Source organism: Falco biarmicus, chromosome 6 (assembly GCF_023638135.1).
Source record: "Falco biarmicus isolate bFalBia1 chromosome 6, bFalBia1.pri, whole genome shotgun sequence".
NCBI classification, from domain to species: domain Eukaryota; kingdom Metazoa; phylum Chordata; class Aves; order Falconiformes; family Falconidae; genus Falco; species Falco biarmicus.
The window spans coordinates 59168068-59182377 of record NC_079293.1 but is presented as its reverse complement, the minus strand read 5'-3'; the positions used below and the strand labels follow the sequence as shown (position 1 = coordinate 59182377).

The window sequence follows — 14310 nt, the reverse complement described above, 5'->3', positions numbered from 1 at the left end:
CCATTTATATTTTGTCATTTGACAACAAAATTCTTGACAACTTGGCATAATATAGATCAAATGGATGATTTTATGAATTTTTTTTCTCTGGTTCCATCATAAGCTCTTTGGAATCAAATGAGAGCAAGCTATGCAGATACTGTTTTGTGCTGAAAGTAGCCACGAGAGCAATTCATCGGTCAAATATTTCTGCAGTCTCAATAGTTGTAGGCTACAATCAAATTTGTCAGAATATTTTTATCCCAAAAGAGTCAGAAATATGCATTACAAAATATCAGTGATTTTAAAGCTGTCTTGAGATGTTTGCTCAGTGTGAAGGAAAGCTGAAAGAAATCACGCTGATGGGAGACAACAAGCACTCACTGAACCCTGAGGTCAGGGGCAAGAGCTCTGGATTGTGACATCACTAATATAAAGAAATCATGAACCTAGAGAAATGTCTATTAGGGTTTAGGAACTGTTCTGTTACATAGACAAACGAAAGAATTCCCTGCCATAGTGGCATTCCAGAATCTGTCGTGAGAAAATGCAACAAAACTTCATATGACCTTGATAGTTTGTCAGAAGTACAAGCTAGCGGGAATGGCTCAGATCTCCTTCTATGCTAGCTGAGTAAATTTTTTAATTACCAAAGAAGAGAATTCCATCAAAAGCCTCACTTGTTTTCAGAACATGACTGTTTGCCTTGAATATATTTAAAAGTTTTAAAATTAGCCAATGGCTACTGAATGTTGGAAACCACACAGCACCCAGAGAGCTGATAAGCCTAAATGGATTAATAGCAGAAAAATGGAAAACAAGTAAATAAAGAGCAGCAATAAAGAACAAACAAATGCAGACAGAAAAGCAATGATTTTGTTCAGACTTAGTAAAAGGTATAGCTATTAAACACCACTACAATTTGTCCGTCACCTTAAAAAAATAGAATTAGAAGAAAATAATAGCATCCCTTTGTGATTATTACTAAGAGGCAAAAGGAATAGCTGTAATATTTTGATGTAAATATAATTTTCCTTCTGGAGTACAGACTATGTTTGAGTTTTAAAATTATCAACATAAAGTTACATTTAGATCACTTGTTAATTTCTGAAAATTTACTTGATAACAATTACTCTAGCAATAACATCAGCTCTTTCTGCTTAATGGAGATTGGTGACTGATTAAAACAAAGTTGCTATTTAAACACAGGTTTAACATTAGGCTGACCCTATGGTAAAACTAAAATGGCTGAGACCAGCATTTTCAGCTGTGAGACTCTTTTGATAACAGAAATAACAAAATTATTCTTGCTTTATATAAGAGTAACCTACAATTTCTATTTATCCTTAATGGCCTGTGAACTTCCTATAAATTGATTTCAAGTGCCCTTTAATTCAATAGCTCATAAGGAAGAGTTTGCTTCCATCCTGCAAAGTGCTGGAGGTATGATGAAGACCTATTACATATATAAATGTTTGCTTCTTATCTAAATAAATATGAAATACGGTATTCACTAGAAAAAAATGAAGTTATTCACAGCAATAAAGCTTAGAAGTAAAAGCTCTGTAGTCTCAAAATCCCAGCTAATTCTGTTTGTAAATTTGACAAGTGACCCAAACAAAATAACTTTTAATAAAAGCATAAATCAGTGGGATTAAGAATTTCAAAAAGTATACGGTAACATTTCCCAGCAGTGGCCAAAGAAAACTTAAAGTTTGCAGAAAGTGACTTATCTCTGCAAGAAACAACTGCTTCAGTCCTTTTCAGACCCTGATGGACACAGGCTTGGCAGAAGTGTATTCACAGATGTTGAAATGTTGACTTCATATGCATACTACAGCATCATAGAAGAAATTATAATACATCAAAGAGATTTCCACAGAGGCTTCAAGCAATACGGGAAAGCTTTATTCAATCACCCATAGCAGCAAGACTACCTTTATTTTCAGTTTTGGCAGTCTACAATTTGCTAAAAATGCAAAAGCTTAACTCAACATACATTTTTTCCCCTTTTAGTTTCTGTGTTTTGTCTGGTGGGAGTATAAAAAGAACAAATGCCTAAATTACTCTGGCTTCTGTTTTGCTCAATACAATTAGCTGCAGAGCAATGACAGTGTTATGAATTTAGCCCATGGAGCAGGGAACTTAAAAGCATCCAATAAAGGGAATAATGTATCAGCTTTAATTTCCTTACATTAATCTCCAGAGCTGTGATTCTGCAACCTGTCCTCATGCTCCAGAAAAGCACTCTGCTGCCTTGCAATTCAGCCTGACTACTTGTGTCAGTATTTACTGGTCAATGTGAATGAGGCTTCAGAGATGAACTCTAAGGTAAAGGAAGATGCTTGAATGATAACAGGGTATTTAAACCCGGATATTCTCACTTCCCTGCCTTTGTCTTGTGGTGACCAGCTTGGAGACCACAACCAACAAGCCTGAGCAGTTGATACATGCAGTCACATTTGTTTGAAAAGGAATGTTTATAAAGCAAGGTGATCATTGATATGAATAAATAAGGACTCAGAGTGAAGTGCACTTTGTAACTTGCCTTTCCATTTTCCATTTGTGTCTAAGGCACAACTGACATCTATAGTGTTCTTGAAGGCAATTCAGAGCTAGCATCTTGCATTGTATATATTTAAAAAGTCAGACACTGACATGAACAATCAAATATTTGCCCAGTTCAAACTTGAGCTCTTAATATTTCCCACCAGTCCCAGTTCCCTGTGCCTTCTGGAAAGGAGTAAGCTTTGGAGCAAGCACTGATGCTCCCACACTTCCCCCTTTCTGCCAACAGCAGTTCTTGTGTTAAAAGAAGGCAAAACCTGTTCCACTGTACTTCCCTGTAAAATTTGCTGGACTCAGTAAAGAACACAACTGTTCAGTCATTGGGTTTGTGCTGCAGTGAGGCTGGCAAAAAAACCCCTATCACTCTGTGTCAGGTCTCTATAAAGGATTGGTTATTTCTCCTTTCTGCCTTTCACAAAAAGCTTAAGGGCTGAGTTAGGGTTAGAAACTGAATTTGATGCAGTTGGAGAATTACAGTTTGTTAGTGTGTGGAGAACTTAGACTAAGACACCTGTTTTCTAGAAATGCTTTGAGGTGCTGCAAGGAAGGAGTCATTATAATTTAATAGCTCCACTTTTTCTTCTTTTTTTCTTTTTTTTTTTTTTTACGTGTTAGACCTGTTAGCAGTTTTGTCACAAGAAGCTTTTTCATTAACAGTAGAATTAACAGCATTCTCCCACTTCAATGTTAAAACCAGTTACCCACCTTTTGATTTCTGAGTTTCCACAGAAGCTGTAAAATAAAAGAAAACATTCCAGGAAACAAATTTTGCAAATGCGTAAAGAAGTTAAGATTGATTCTAACACCTCTTCCTTGGTCAATATGCTACCTATCTACGCAAAGCAGGCGTTCATTTTTTTATGCAGAGAACTGACAAACACATATGTTGCTTGTTTGGACAGTCTCATCACAGATGACTAATTAACCTGCAGATTAAAAGCAATGGAAAACAAGGTCAAGAGGTAACTCATATGGAGCTTCAATAGCTCCACTGTTTTCAGTAATGAGTATGAGTAACGAAGAAGAGAGGAGGAGTAAAACCAGGTTTCAGAATAGGCGCATATCAAACATAGGTGGAGTATATGTGATAGAAATCTCCTTGTGACAACTACAGAAATTTGGGGAAGTATAGGATTTATTTTTGATTTGAGTTTAATGAAAACTCAAAGCACAGAGCTCTTCTAGTGTTGATACAGAGGAAGATCCAGCTTCAATTCTCCCTTGAACATATACTTTTTTTCAGTTTGTTTATTATTCTTCATAATTGCATTAACTAAATCCAAATGAATTGCACTACCACATTTCTCTTTCTTCATTATTCACACCTTCATTCTGAAGCACTGTGACAGGTTTCATGCTATAGAAAAGGACAGATTCATTTTTCTATAAATTGACTGTCTACCGTAGGTAGTTTTTGCTCAGAATTTAAATCTGAGAAAATAGAGTCATCTGACGAATGAGTCATCAAGCTTGGCTGGAAATCTTTATGCTCTCCCAAACTTGGAAAATTGGAGAAATAGATTCCAGTCAGGGATAAGAAGAGCTCCCAGCTACGACAATAAAATGCATGGGTGCTTGGAATAAAACCAAACCAAACTGCACAGCCTACAGTTTTCCTTCCCTCCACACTCTGAAGCTCCTGTTTTGTGTTTTGTTCTCCATTCATTTACTGTAACCTCCAAGCAGTCCCCCCTTCCTTGAAAAGATAAAGCTTTTAAAAGCTGAAATAAAAACATTCTCACCCTCATTGTTCTTAGCAACTTTTGATCAGATCTCAGTTTCAGAAGACCAAATGGCTGTGTGCCTGCCCCACAGCCACTGATTTGCTCAAGTAACTTTAATTAAACCAGCAAACCTTTATCTCTGCCCTCACTTTTTTTGTTCCTTTACCTAATCCTGTCTCAATTTAAAATCAAACCAGATAAATGGGACTCTAAAACTTACTGTCTTTCACAGGTCTTACCATGTACTTTTCCTTCTTTCTTTGCTGTTTTGGCTGTAAAAACAAAAATCAAATATTGATTTTGTGACATGAATTAATTTAAAGCATTAGGAAAGTTGAAAAGTAAGACAAAAAGGGGAAGAATATTCACCAGTTTCTGTTCTTTTTTCTTTCTTGTGTGGTTCTGAAAAGAGAAAAAAATCAAGTATACTTCTTTCTTCTTGCAATGTTTTTTTTTGTTGTTGTTGTTGTTGTTGTTGCTTTGGAAAATCATTTTTGTGTGTTTCTAGCAGTGGTTGGATGTGACATATTCCTTTGGACTCACTTCAGGCGAGCCCTTCGCTACTTCCCTGCACGTCAAAATAAAACCTTTATAGTTGTCCTCAGTGGTTTTCACACAGCTCAAAGAGGGTCAGATTAGCTGTTATTAATGGACATCAAAGGATTTAACTCTAATAAAAAGGTGCTAAAAGGAAAGTCTAGAAACAGCGTGCATCAAAATATCTGCAGTTTTACTTCAGGGTAGTCTAAATGGAGGCCTCTCAACCACCTGTATGTGCCTTAGGACACCTGTGGTATGGTCCTTGCCTTTCTTCAGTGGAAAGACTGGAAAAGCAGCTGAGCATGTATTCCAGCCACAGGAGAAGGGGAGGGGGTCCTGGCCTCTTTTACAGAAATACACAGCGAGGGGGGAATCCGTAGCTCACAGGAGCTAATCACCAAAACAGGATCTGGAACCTGAAGCCGAAAAACTTCATCCACCTAAACTCTGTACCCTTTGGTAAACTATGACTGGGATTTACGAATTTGTAATGGTACTTTCTCTAACAGCTCTTTCTATCTTGCCAAGATCTGCTCTCAAGCCCCCTCAGGGAAGGAGTAGGTGGCCTACCAGGGGGAAGAGGCAGAGACTGAATGTGGCTTGGAAACTAAGTGTGATCTGCCAGCAAGGGCTGACGTTCACAGCAGCAAAAAATAGATAAGTTTTTGCTGTCTGCAGATGATGTCTGCAGATGCTTTTAAACCGCATGAGGAAAGGCTCTGCTGTGCAGGTTTGGATCCACACAGGAACATTACTTCAAGAGTATTTGGGTTGACTGATGACAACATAAAGGCAGTTTCTATTAAATACACGCTTGTGGCTTACCAGTATCTGATGATTATATTTTCTCCATGTTTGGTTTATAGAATATATATTTTTATTAATGCTGTGGTATAGGGTTGAGGAATATTAATGTTTAAACAGTTTTCACTCTAAAATCAAGATGTAAAGTTCCATGTTCAAAGTGAATCTGAACGTTGTAACCTCACTAAAAGCAAGCCTATCCTTACATTTGAGCTATCCTGGAACTGAATAAGCAAAAAGGAACAAGAACTTTCAATATAAAATTAAATATGTTGATTAATAACATCAGTATGGGTATTATTCACATGAAATATTAACTCATAATCAATATTAATACTGAATGCACAGTGGACACTAAAAAAGGTATACTCCATGCAGAGCTATGAAAAAATAATGTATATTAAAAAAGGCAGGCTGATTTGAAATATGAAAAAAAACCCCACAACTGCTAAGTTTTAAACAAAAGATGTCATTGCTCCATACTCCCACGGCCACTAAATCTGTATCAAGCAATACATGTAGTTCTATCTGAAATAAAAGAATAATTTTTCTCTGAGTTTTTTTAATCTATCCGAGGACCCAGCTTATATATAATTTAAAGGAAAATGTAGTTTCTAAAATGTAGTCTTACTCTGAGTTCTTAAAAAAAATACTAAAAATTAGATTTTGATTTTTCTGGTTTTACCAAATGTATTGATGGAATTTCATCACAATTTCATAAGCAAAATCTTTTAGCAAATCCGGACACATTAAAGCATCAAGACTAGCTGACTGAAATCAGGGACCTAGCTTTAATAGAGTTATATAAAGCACACTTTAATGTATTTATCATAGAACATATACACATTTAAAACATTATATGTGCTTTATAGTCACATTGTATATGAAAGGTGACATTCTGTGGAAATGGTCATGGAGCAGGTCAAATCAATGAGCCAGGGATATGAGTTTCCTAGCAATATGGAAAAGTGATGGAGCTAGAGACTGAGCTGGCATTAAAGAGTTTATGGCCTGAATAAAACCTGTATTTTCTTAATGGCATCCTACCTTGGATGGCATCCCTAGCACAAGTCAAGGAGGAGAAATACAGCAAGAAGTGAAATGAGAAATTTGGGACTCAGTAGTTTGGCTGTCTGTATGAGCTTAATCATAACAGCTGCAGCTTTGGTTCTGTGCAGCCCAAGTGCTCTTCAGAGTATCCAATTTCATATAGATATTTTAGGACTCATTCTGTGAAATGAATATTTTGATTGGTTTCGTGGGGTTTTCTGTTTTGCTATTGCTCAGGACAGCTTCCTGGAAACTGAAGAAAATGTAATTATGACTTTAGTGGTTCTGAGGCAATTATTTTTCCCTCTCATTCTATGATCTGTCAGCTCTCATGAGATCAGGGAACAGCATGACATTAACAACACTCAGCAAGTGTTTTTGCAAAGTATAAAATTTTCCATTTGTTTAACTTTATTTCCTGTTTTTCAAAACTGTAAACATTAAGGAAGTTCTATAGGGGTTCTTTTGTAACAGCTTTACTTCCAGAGCATATGAAATAAGATCCTTTCCTGTGAGATAAATTTAAAAAATGAATAACATAGGATATGACATCAAGGAATTCTGGGGAAATCTGGCAGGGTATGAAATTCCAGGTGATTCCTGCTCTGATATTTTAATGGAATGAACTGAAATTTTGTTACATGAGACATAAACTTCAGGAAAGGTCAGACCTAGATCTTTCCTTTTTGCTACAAGTTATCATTGCTTGAGCTCAATGTCTTTATTTTTTTTGTTTGTTTTTACTAGAAGTACTTAGCATGACACTGAAAGGATATTGTCAACCATAGACATGTTAGGCATTTGCCATGACATTTGTTATTCTTTATATATTTAAACATTTTTGGGTTTATTGTGTTTTTATTTTATTTTTATTTTATTTTTATTTTATACAATTGTGTTTTTATTCAGGCAAATTTTGCTGGCAATATATTATTTTTCTACCATGCATAGCACTGAGATTTGATTTAGTTTGACATTTCACCATCTTTATAAGCTCTGATGCTGCAAACAAATGGCTTTTCTTTTCTATGAAAATTGACAAAGTTATGTATAACATGCCCATAAAACCATAGAAATGTATTTTTTGTTTCATTACTAGTCACTTACTTCTAGACACTCCTGGGGTAGGTGGAAGACAAAAGAGAACTGGAACTTGCCTCTGCAGCTCTTCCCTAAGCCACAGTCTTCCCTAAAGCACAGTGCTAAGAAGCATCTAGGCTGGCACATTTGCTGTGGTGCATTTTAATCTTTACTACCAGGATGGACAGTCACAAACTGTGACCCTCCACCATCTGTCAGGAAAGAACAATCGATATCCTCTCCTAATTTGTACAGCTATGTGTGCACATGTATGTGTGTTATCTCCTAATCCAGATAAAGCATTTATGCCTAAGAAGTGTTCAGAAAAATAAAAATTGTATATGGAATCACACAGATTGGGAAAACTTTAAATAAATGGTATTTGAAGTGGATCTGCTGTTCTGCAGTATACATATGTCAAATAACCAACACCATTCTGTTTGCACTCAGCAGCTGCATAAAAATGGTATTTTCTGTATTGTTTAATTTTTAACACAAGTATTTCAGTGAAGCGTGCTGTTGTCATACACCATGCAGTGTCTTGAATACTTAAATCCTTAAAGAGCAGAAAGTTAACCTGGTCTTACAATCTTCTAATCTTCGTTTTATAGGCTATATGCCTGTCATTTCCTTTCTCAGACCTTCATATCATGTTAGTGAATTAAACTGAATGAGACAGGGTGGTAAAGCCCTCCAAGATATCCTTTAATTAAGAATATTGTGAACACAAGCAGCTAGATACAGAAAGGATCCTGTTAGTGCCTTGTGTTGAAAAGAAAAGTTGCAATATGAGCTCAGTCACATAGTTAGACCTGAGATAATCCACATGAGAAAGTTTTGCATCAAACTAGATTTTTCCAGTTCTCCTGCTCCTAAGAAGTACTTGTTCTGTTATATTTGACTGCCATTCTACTTACTGGATCAAAGAAAGTCACTGTCATCATACATTTTGATGTATAAAGAAAATGAACTGCACAAATACAGTTCTTTCCAGAATAAGAACACACCAAGGAAACCCCTTACTTGGTGAGATCATGCCACACGTATACCTGCTCCCCTATAAATGAACATCTTTTGAGAAGGGTATCAAACAGTTGTTCTGATGGATTTTTGTGAAGAAAAGGAAAGCAGGTGATGGTTCTTTGCATCGATATCTTTGTTTTGGAAATCTGCTACCATGTTGGGAAATATTTGGGAAAAGCATTGTACAAAGAAAAGAAAGAAAAGAGGCCTGGATGAAATGCAAATGCATTCAGTCCAATCTATTGAGTCTGTAGATTTTCTTCACAGGCAGAAAACAATGGCATCAAAACTAAGGATGAGAGTTTTCACCATTGAGAAATGTCTCAGGATCCCTGAATAAGGTAGAAGCCACCAAAATGGTTTAAAGACTTTTCTGCAGAGGATTAGGGTTATACTGTCCCCTTTAGTGATTTCACATAACAAAACAAACAAACAAACAAATAAATACTTGAGAGGCAGGAGATAGAGGTGCTGCCTCATACCCAAGCACCTGCTTAAACTAATTACCTTAGCTTCACTTTAAGTCAGCTCATTCTTTGTTTAATACAGCTCTTGAATCATTTTGGATGTATGACTGATGCTCAGAGAGGAAGCTGGTATTAGGATAGACACCGTTAAATTGTCCAGGGTCCCTAAATTTGAGGTGATGTGGTTGGGCCTCAAAGGCAAGCTAGATACTTGTGTTTTCAAAATCCTCCCATATAAGCATATATCAGTTTTGCTATCAAAGTCATTATGGGGAGGAGGCTAAAGTAGTCATACCTTGGGAAATACCTCTTTATCTTTTAACGGAGACAACAGGATCTGCCTTTTCCTTAGAAGGTGTACACACTAAAAAAAACCATCTTGATGTTAAAATAACTGTAATAGTACGTGATCTTCTGTGTTACGTGGACATACTTGAATAAAGATTGCTGGAAACCTTCATTCAAGCCTAGTACACCTTTTCTTACTCATCAGCAAGCTAAATGGGGGGAGTAAAAAAGAAAAAAGAAAAGATGCGATCAAAATTGTCCCTAGGATGTTGATTTTAGAAGGTGAGGTCATTCTTAGATTTCAGATCCTTCTTTGAAGTTGATAGGATCTGTCCTTCCATACTTGAGTAGGCAGAAAGTCTATCATCTCTTTTTAGAATAACTCAGAGGGAAAGCAAGCACCTTCTTTTCACAAGGCTCCAGTACAATTGTAGTGAAGCCTAAAGAAAAAGCTGTCTCTCAGAAAACAGATAGATACTTTTTCCTCTCCAGAGCCTGAAACGCTCTGTTAGTTTTGCAAAAATTGGGATAATCAAGAGAAAAGGAACCAGCATAAGGAGGAAATGGAAAGAATGCAGATGTCTGATGTCTGCCCAGCCAGCCTTGCAAAGCTCCTCTGAGTTAGAGGAAAAACATTCTCCAAGGACTCAAATCACATGCAAATACATCAGTTGCTCAAGTCAACACTTTTGAAGCACATACTTATGTAAATGTAGAATATATTTGATCACTCCTAGGAAAACGCATTCATTACTTTTGCCATGTGAGAAGGGGAAGGTTTGGGTCTTCTGGTTTCCCATCAGAAGGAGCAGAACCGGTGCACAGTGTGGGTGTATTCATAGACACACAGATCCCTAATTTCCCATTGGAATAATTTTTTTTTTATTTAGAATCCTCAAAAAGAAAATTAGTTTAATCTTACAGTTCTGACTAGGGCACTGCCTGTGTTCAAAACTGGTGTACCGCCCTTGAAAAGGACACTTTCCAAAATCCTTATATGCTATGAACAGAGCCCTTGTGGAAAGATTCATTCTTAATGCCTATCATTAGCACTAATTTATTTTAAGAACAAATTAACTTCACTAATCATAGGATTTCTGACACAGGCATTCAGGTTAAGGCTTAGGTGGCAAAAAATGTAATTTATAAACATGTTATAGTTCTTTAATGCAGAGAACTAGAATCTGCTAGTTGATCCTTAGCTGTGATAAAGCTTAACCTGTATTTCTTTTTAAATATAGGTTTGAGGAGTACCTCCAGCCTTTTGAGAACTAAGATGAGTAAGCTGCTCAGGTGCAAGTATTTCCAGTCAATCCATATGAGTAGAAGGACACTCTATTGGATTTAGAAAAATCCTGGGTGAAATCACATCCATTTGAATCAACAGCAGCTCTATGGAGATATTTCCTACATCACTCCTAGTGGAACTTCTCAAAGGAGGGCAACAAGCAACATGACAAATTACTGAGCACAAGATCAGGTGCAGCAATTGTATGCATACTCATAGACAACAGCAAAGTGAAAGTAATTCAGTTTTCTTGATAGTGTCTCACTTTGAGGTAGGATGAGTCATATTATATTGTAATTGATTTATGGCAAATGCATGCCCACTGAGAGTGGTCATAGCTTGGATGCCATTACTACTTGCTCACACTTTAACTTGTTCATACTCCACCTTCTTTTGACAAGGGAAGGACTTCTGCTTCAAGCTTGGAACCCATTGAGAATATTAGTCTGGAACAGATGTTTCGGAAGAGAAAAAATACCTTTGAAGTAAATACCAGTTCTAGCTTTTGCCTATCGTAAGGCAAACGTGATGTGCAGATTAAATTAGCTAATTCAGAAACAAAAGCGTTAGACCCTAAAAATTAATGCAATGAGATGCTAAAGGAAAGAATTTAATTCAGTGTTAATGAAAGAACAGGAGCTCTAACTGTAGCACCTGACTTAGAGGTGGGTACTGATGTCAGTTAGCCCAAAGGGGTAGAGTAGAATGAGACAATGAGCAAAAGCTTTGGTATACTTGCTGTCAGAGAACAAATCAAAGGAACATGTGGTTAAGTATTTTGAAAGGCTTCTTTGACTGCCTTAACCAGGACAAGAAACTTCAGGAGGTATTTGCAGAGGCAGCATTGTGAAGGAGGACATTGACAAAAGGCTTGGACAGTCACTAAAATGTTGAGAGGAGTCTCCTGTAAGCATGAAATAAACCCAGCAACCCCTATTTCTGAAATATGTAAGGCTCCAAACTTGTGCACTCCAAGCAGGTGTTATAGAAGAAAAAAAACCCATCAAATTATCTGCGGCACTCTGCAGACTGAAGTGGTGCTGTGCATTGCTATGATTTGTTTTATACTTATGACACTTGATTGTAATTTCTTAATACAGAAACTTTCAAATCTGTAGTTGATGTAGATCTGTACGATGATGTGAGACAACTTATATTTAAGAAACATCATAGTGAAGCATACTGTATTTCCACTTGCTCTTTCTCTAAAACATACCACTGCCATATTCAAGGACATCATAAATAGTAGAAGTAATATAACCATATATGGTATAGAAAAGTCTAGTCCTCACCATTGCTTCCCTGAAAATCAAGTGTGATTTTCATAATGGACTCAATGATCAGAATGAGCCCCTTCTATTCCCTTTCTAGCAAAGCAAAGGTGGTACAACTTCCAAGAGACTAATGCCTGGGAAGGTAATCATACACATAGTGCATGTGATAGTCTGGATTCAACAAAGCTTAAAAGCTTTGCTGCTTCAAGATAGAGTTAAAGATATGTTAAGTGCTTTGCTGAAACTGGGCCCAATTCTTGCCAAAAGTGCACTTGAATCATGAAACAACTTCAGGGGTATGAAAGATTGCCAGCCTCAAAACAGAACACCTTAAAATTCCTCTTCTTTAAAAAGTGAATACTTAAATAATCCTTTTAGCTCTAATTCGTATTTAAATAGCATTTAATTTTGACCCCCTTTTGTTCTCATTATTGTTACTTTCATGTATTAAATAATTTCTTTTTTTATTGTTAACTTGCTCCCCCTGCCTTGCTCTTAAAGTAGTGCCATTTCTGTGTTAGTACAATAGTACTTTGCTGCATTGCATAGGCTGGACTGCAGCATTTAATAATATCTGGTGATAAAAAAAGGAACAAGGCTGTGTTCTTAGTACAAGTGTCTTCACAGTTCACTATGATGTGAAAGGAAGGATAGGAAATTATTTTAACTCTATATGGTCCTGAAGCAGATAATACTCGAAGGAATCTATAAATGTAACAGTAGCATGCCAGGCTATGAGACTGGGCATTTCATCATCCTAGCAAAAGTAGCAAAAATATCCTGAATTCTAGACCATTCACTCAAAAATATTTTAAAAATCGGTGAATAAAAACTGGATTTCAGACTAGAAAGCTGAGTGTAAAATAAGCTATTTCATGCTCCATTTAAATAAATCCTGTATGTAAAAAATTCAAGGTTGTAAAGAAAAGTCTTCTAACATTGAAAAATTCTCCCTCTTTGAGGGTGTATATTGTGACATAACTCAATAATTCTTTTTACCTCTCCCATTCAGAGTTAGGTAATGATCCAGGTTACAAAATCCTGCCGACAGTTTAAGACCTCTTAGCCTGTAATATTTTCTCAGATTTGATCTGGGATGAAAATGTCAGTGGGTTGGAATGATTTGTGGAATTAGTCTCCATCCACATAATAGATTCCTGCAGATATTAAGAAGTGGCTGAGTGATGGACTACGCAACAGCAGCCAGGTTTTAGCTGCTGAGGGTACAGTGCATTCCTGGCAGACAGGAGCAGAGTCAGCTGTGAGGCTTCACTAAGCCCAGAGGAAGCTGTCTGGGACAAACAGGTGAGGACCAAGACCGGTTTCTCCGATCCCTCTGCAGGTTGCTGAGGACCGAGATCACATAATTTCCACCTACTGTGCAAAACCAGACAACTCTGTAACTCTCCCTTTAAAACCAGAAAGAAACTGAATAAATCAGAGAAGATATGATGTTTAATTTCCCAAAGAGTTAAGGTGGGAGAGATGAAGAATTATGCTAGCCTGGACCAAAAAAAAAAAAAAAAGCCTTTATGAATCAAAAGGACTACAGAGCAATCCTGGATCTAAACCCAAGGACCCTGAGCAGCAGGATTAATACAGGTAGGGTTGCATTATTTTGGTTACTGCTGCATAAACATCTGCTACCTGAGTGAAGATTTATTTCATCCTGAAATAAACTGCAAAGCCTATCCTTACGCATGCAGTAAGTTACCCCTATCATTTGTCCTTGAAGAGTTAAACTGTAAAAAACCCAGAAAACAAACCCTGAGAATGGCTGTGCTTATGTTATGGAAAAGTGTGAGAGGATTAACTTCAGGGACTAAAAAGCTGAACAGACTGTTCCAGTTACCAGAAGAATTTTCTTGCTAACACCTGTACTGCAGAAATACATGCAGAAATGCTAACCAGAGGCAGTGGCTGCTTATAAAGAGAAATATGAGGGCACATAAAGGCACTCAGACGTAAGATCTTGAGACTGCAGGATGGCAAACTCTACTAGGGCCACGTCCACATATGGTGAGAGAGAAAGAGAAAGAAACACTGTTTCTCTCCTTTTTCTCTTTCCAAAAGTACTTACACAGTGGTGTGTAACATACAACTTACACTGGGGTTTTTATGTCTCTTCTCTTGGGCAATACGCCTACAGATGAATACAATAAGTAGGTGGATGGATGATGTAGGGGGTGTGCTGTTGTGAGTAAAATACATCCCTGACGTGTGAC

The 14310-nt window shown here is 37.0% G+C and overlaps 1 protein-coding gene across 1 annotated transcript in view; it reads right to left on the bottom strand.

Annotated features, from left to right (window-relative positions):
- TRDN (triadin) overlaps nt 1–14310 on the bottom strand; it is a 235333-nt gene that overhangs the window by 81741 nt on the left and 139282 nt on the right. The window contains exons 16-18 of the mRNA XM_056344821.1: nt 4641–4673; nt 4511–4543; nt 3253–3279 (exon numbers count right to left, since the gene is read on the bottom strand). Coding sequence (XP_056200796.1) covers nt 3253–3279; nt 4511–4543; nt 4641–4673 — 93 coding nt within the window. The remainder of the gene's footprint in view (nt 1–3252; nt 3280–4510; nt 4544–4640; nt 4674–14310) is intronic.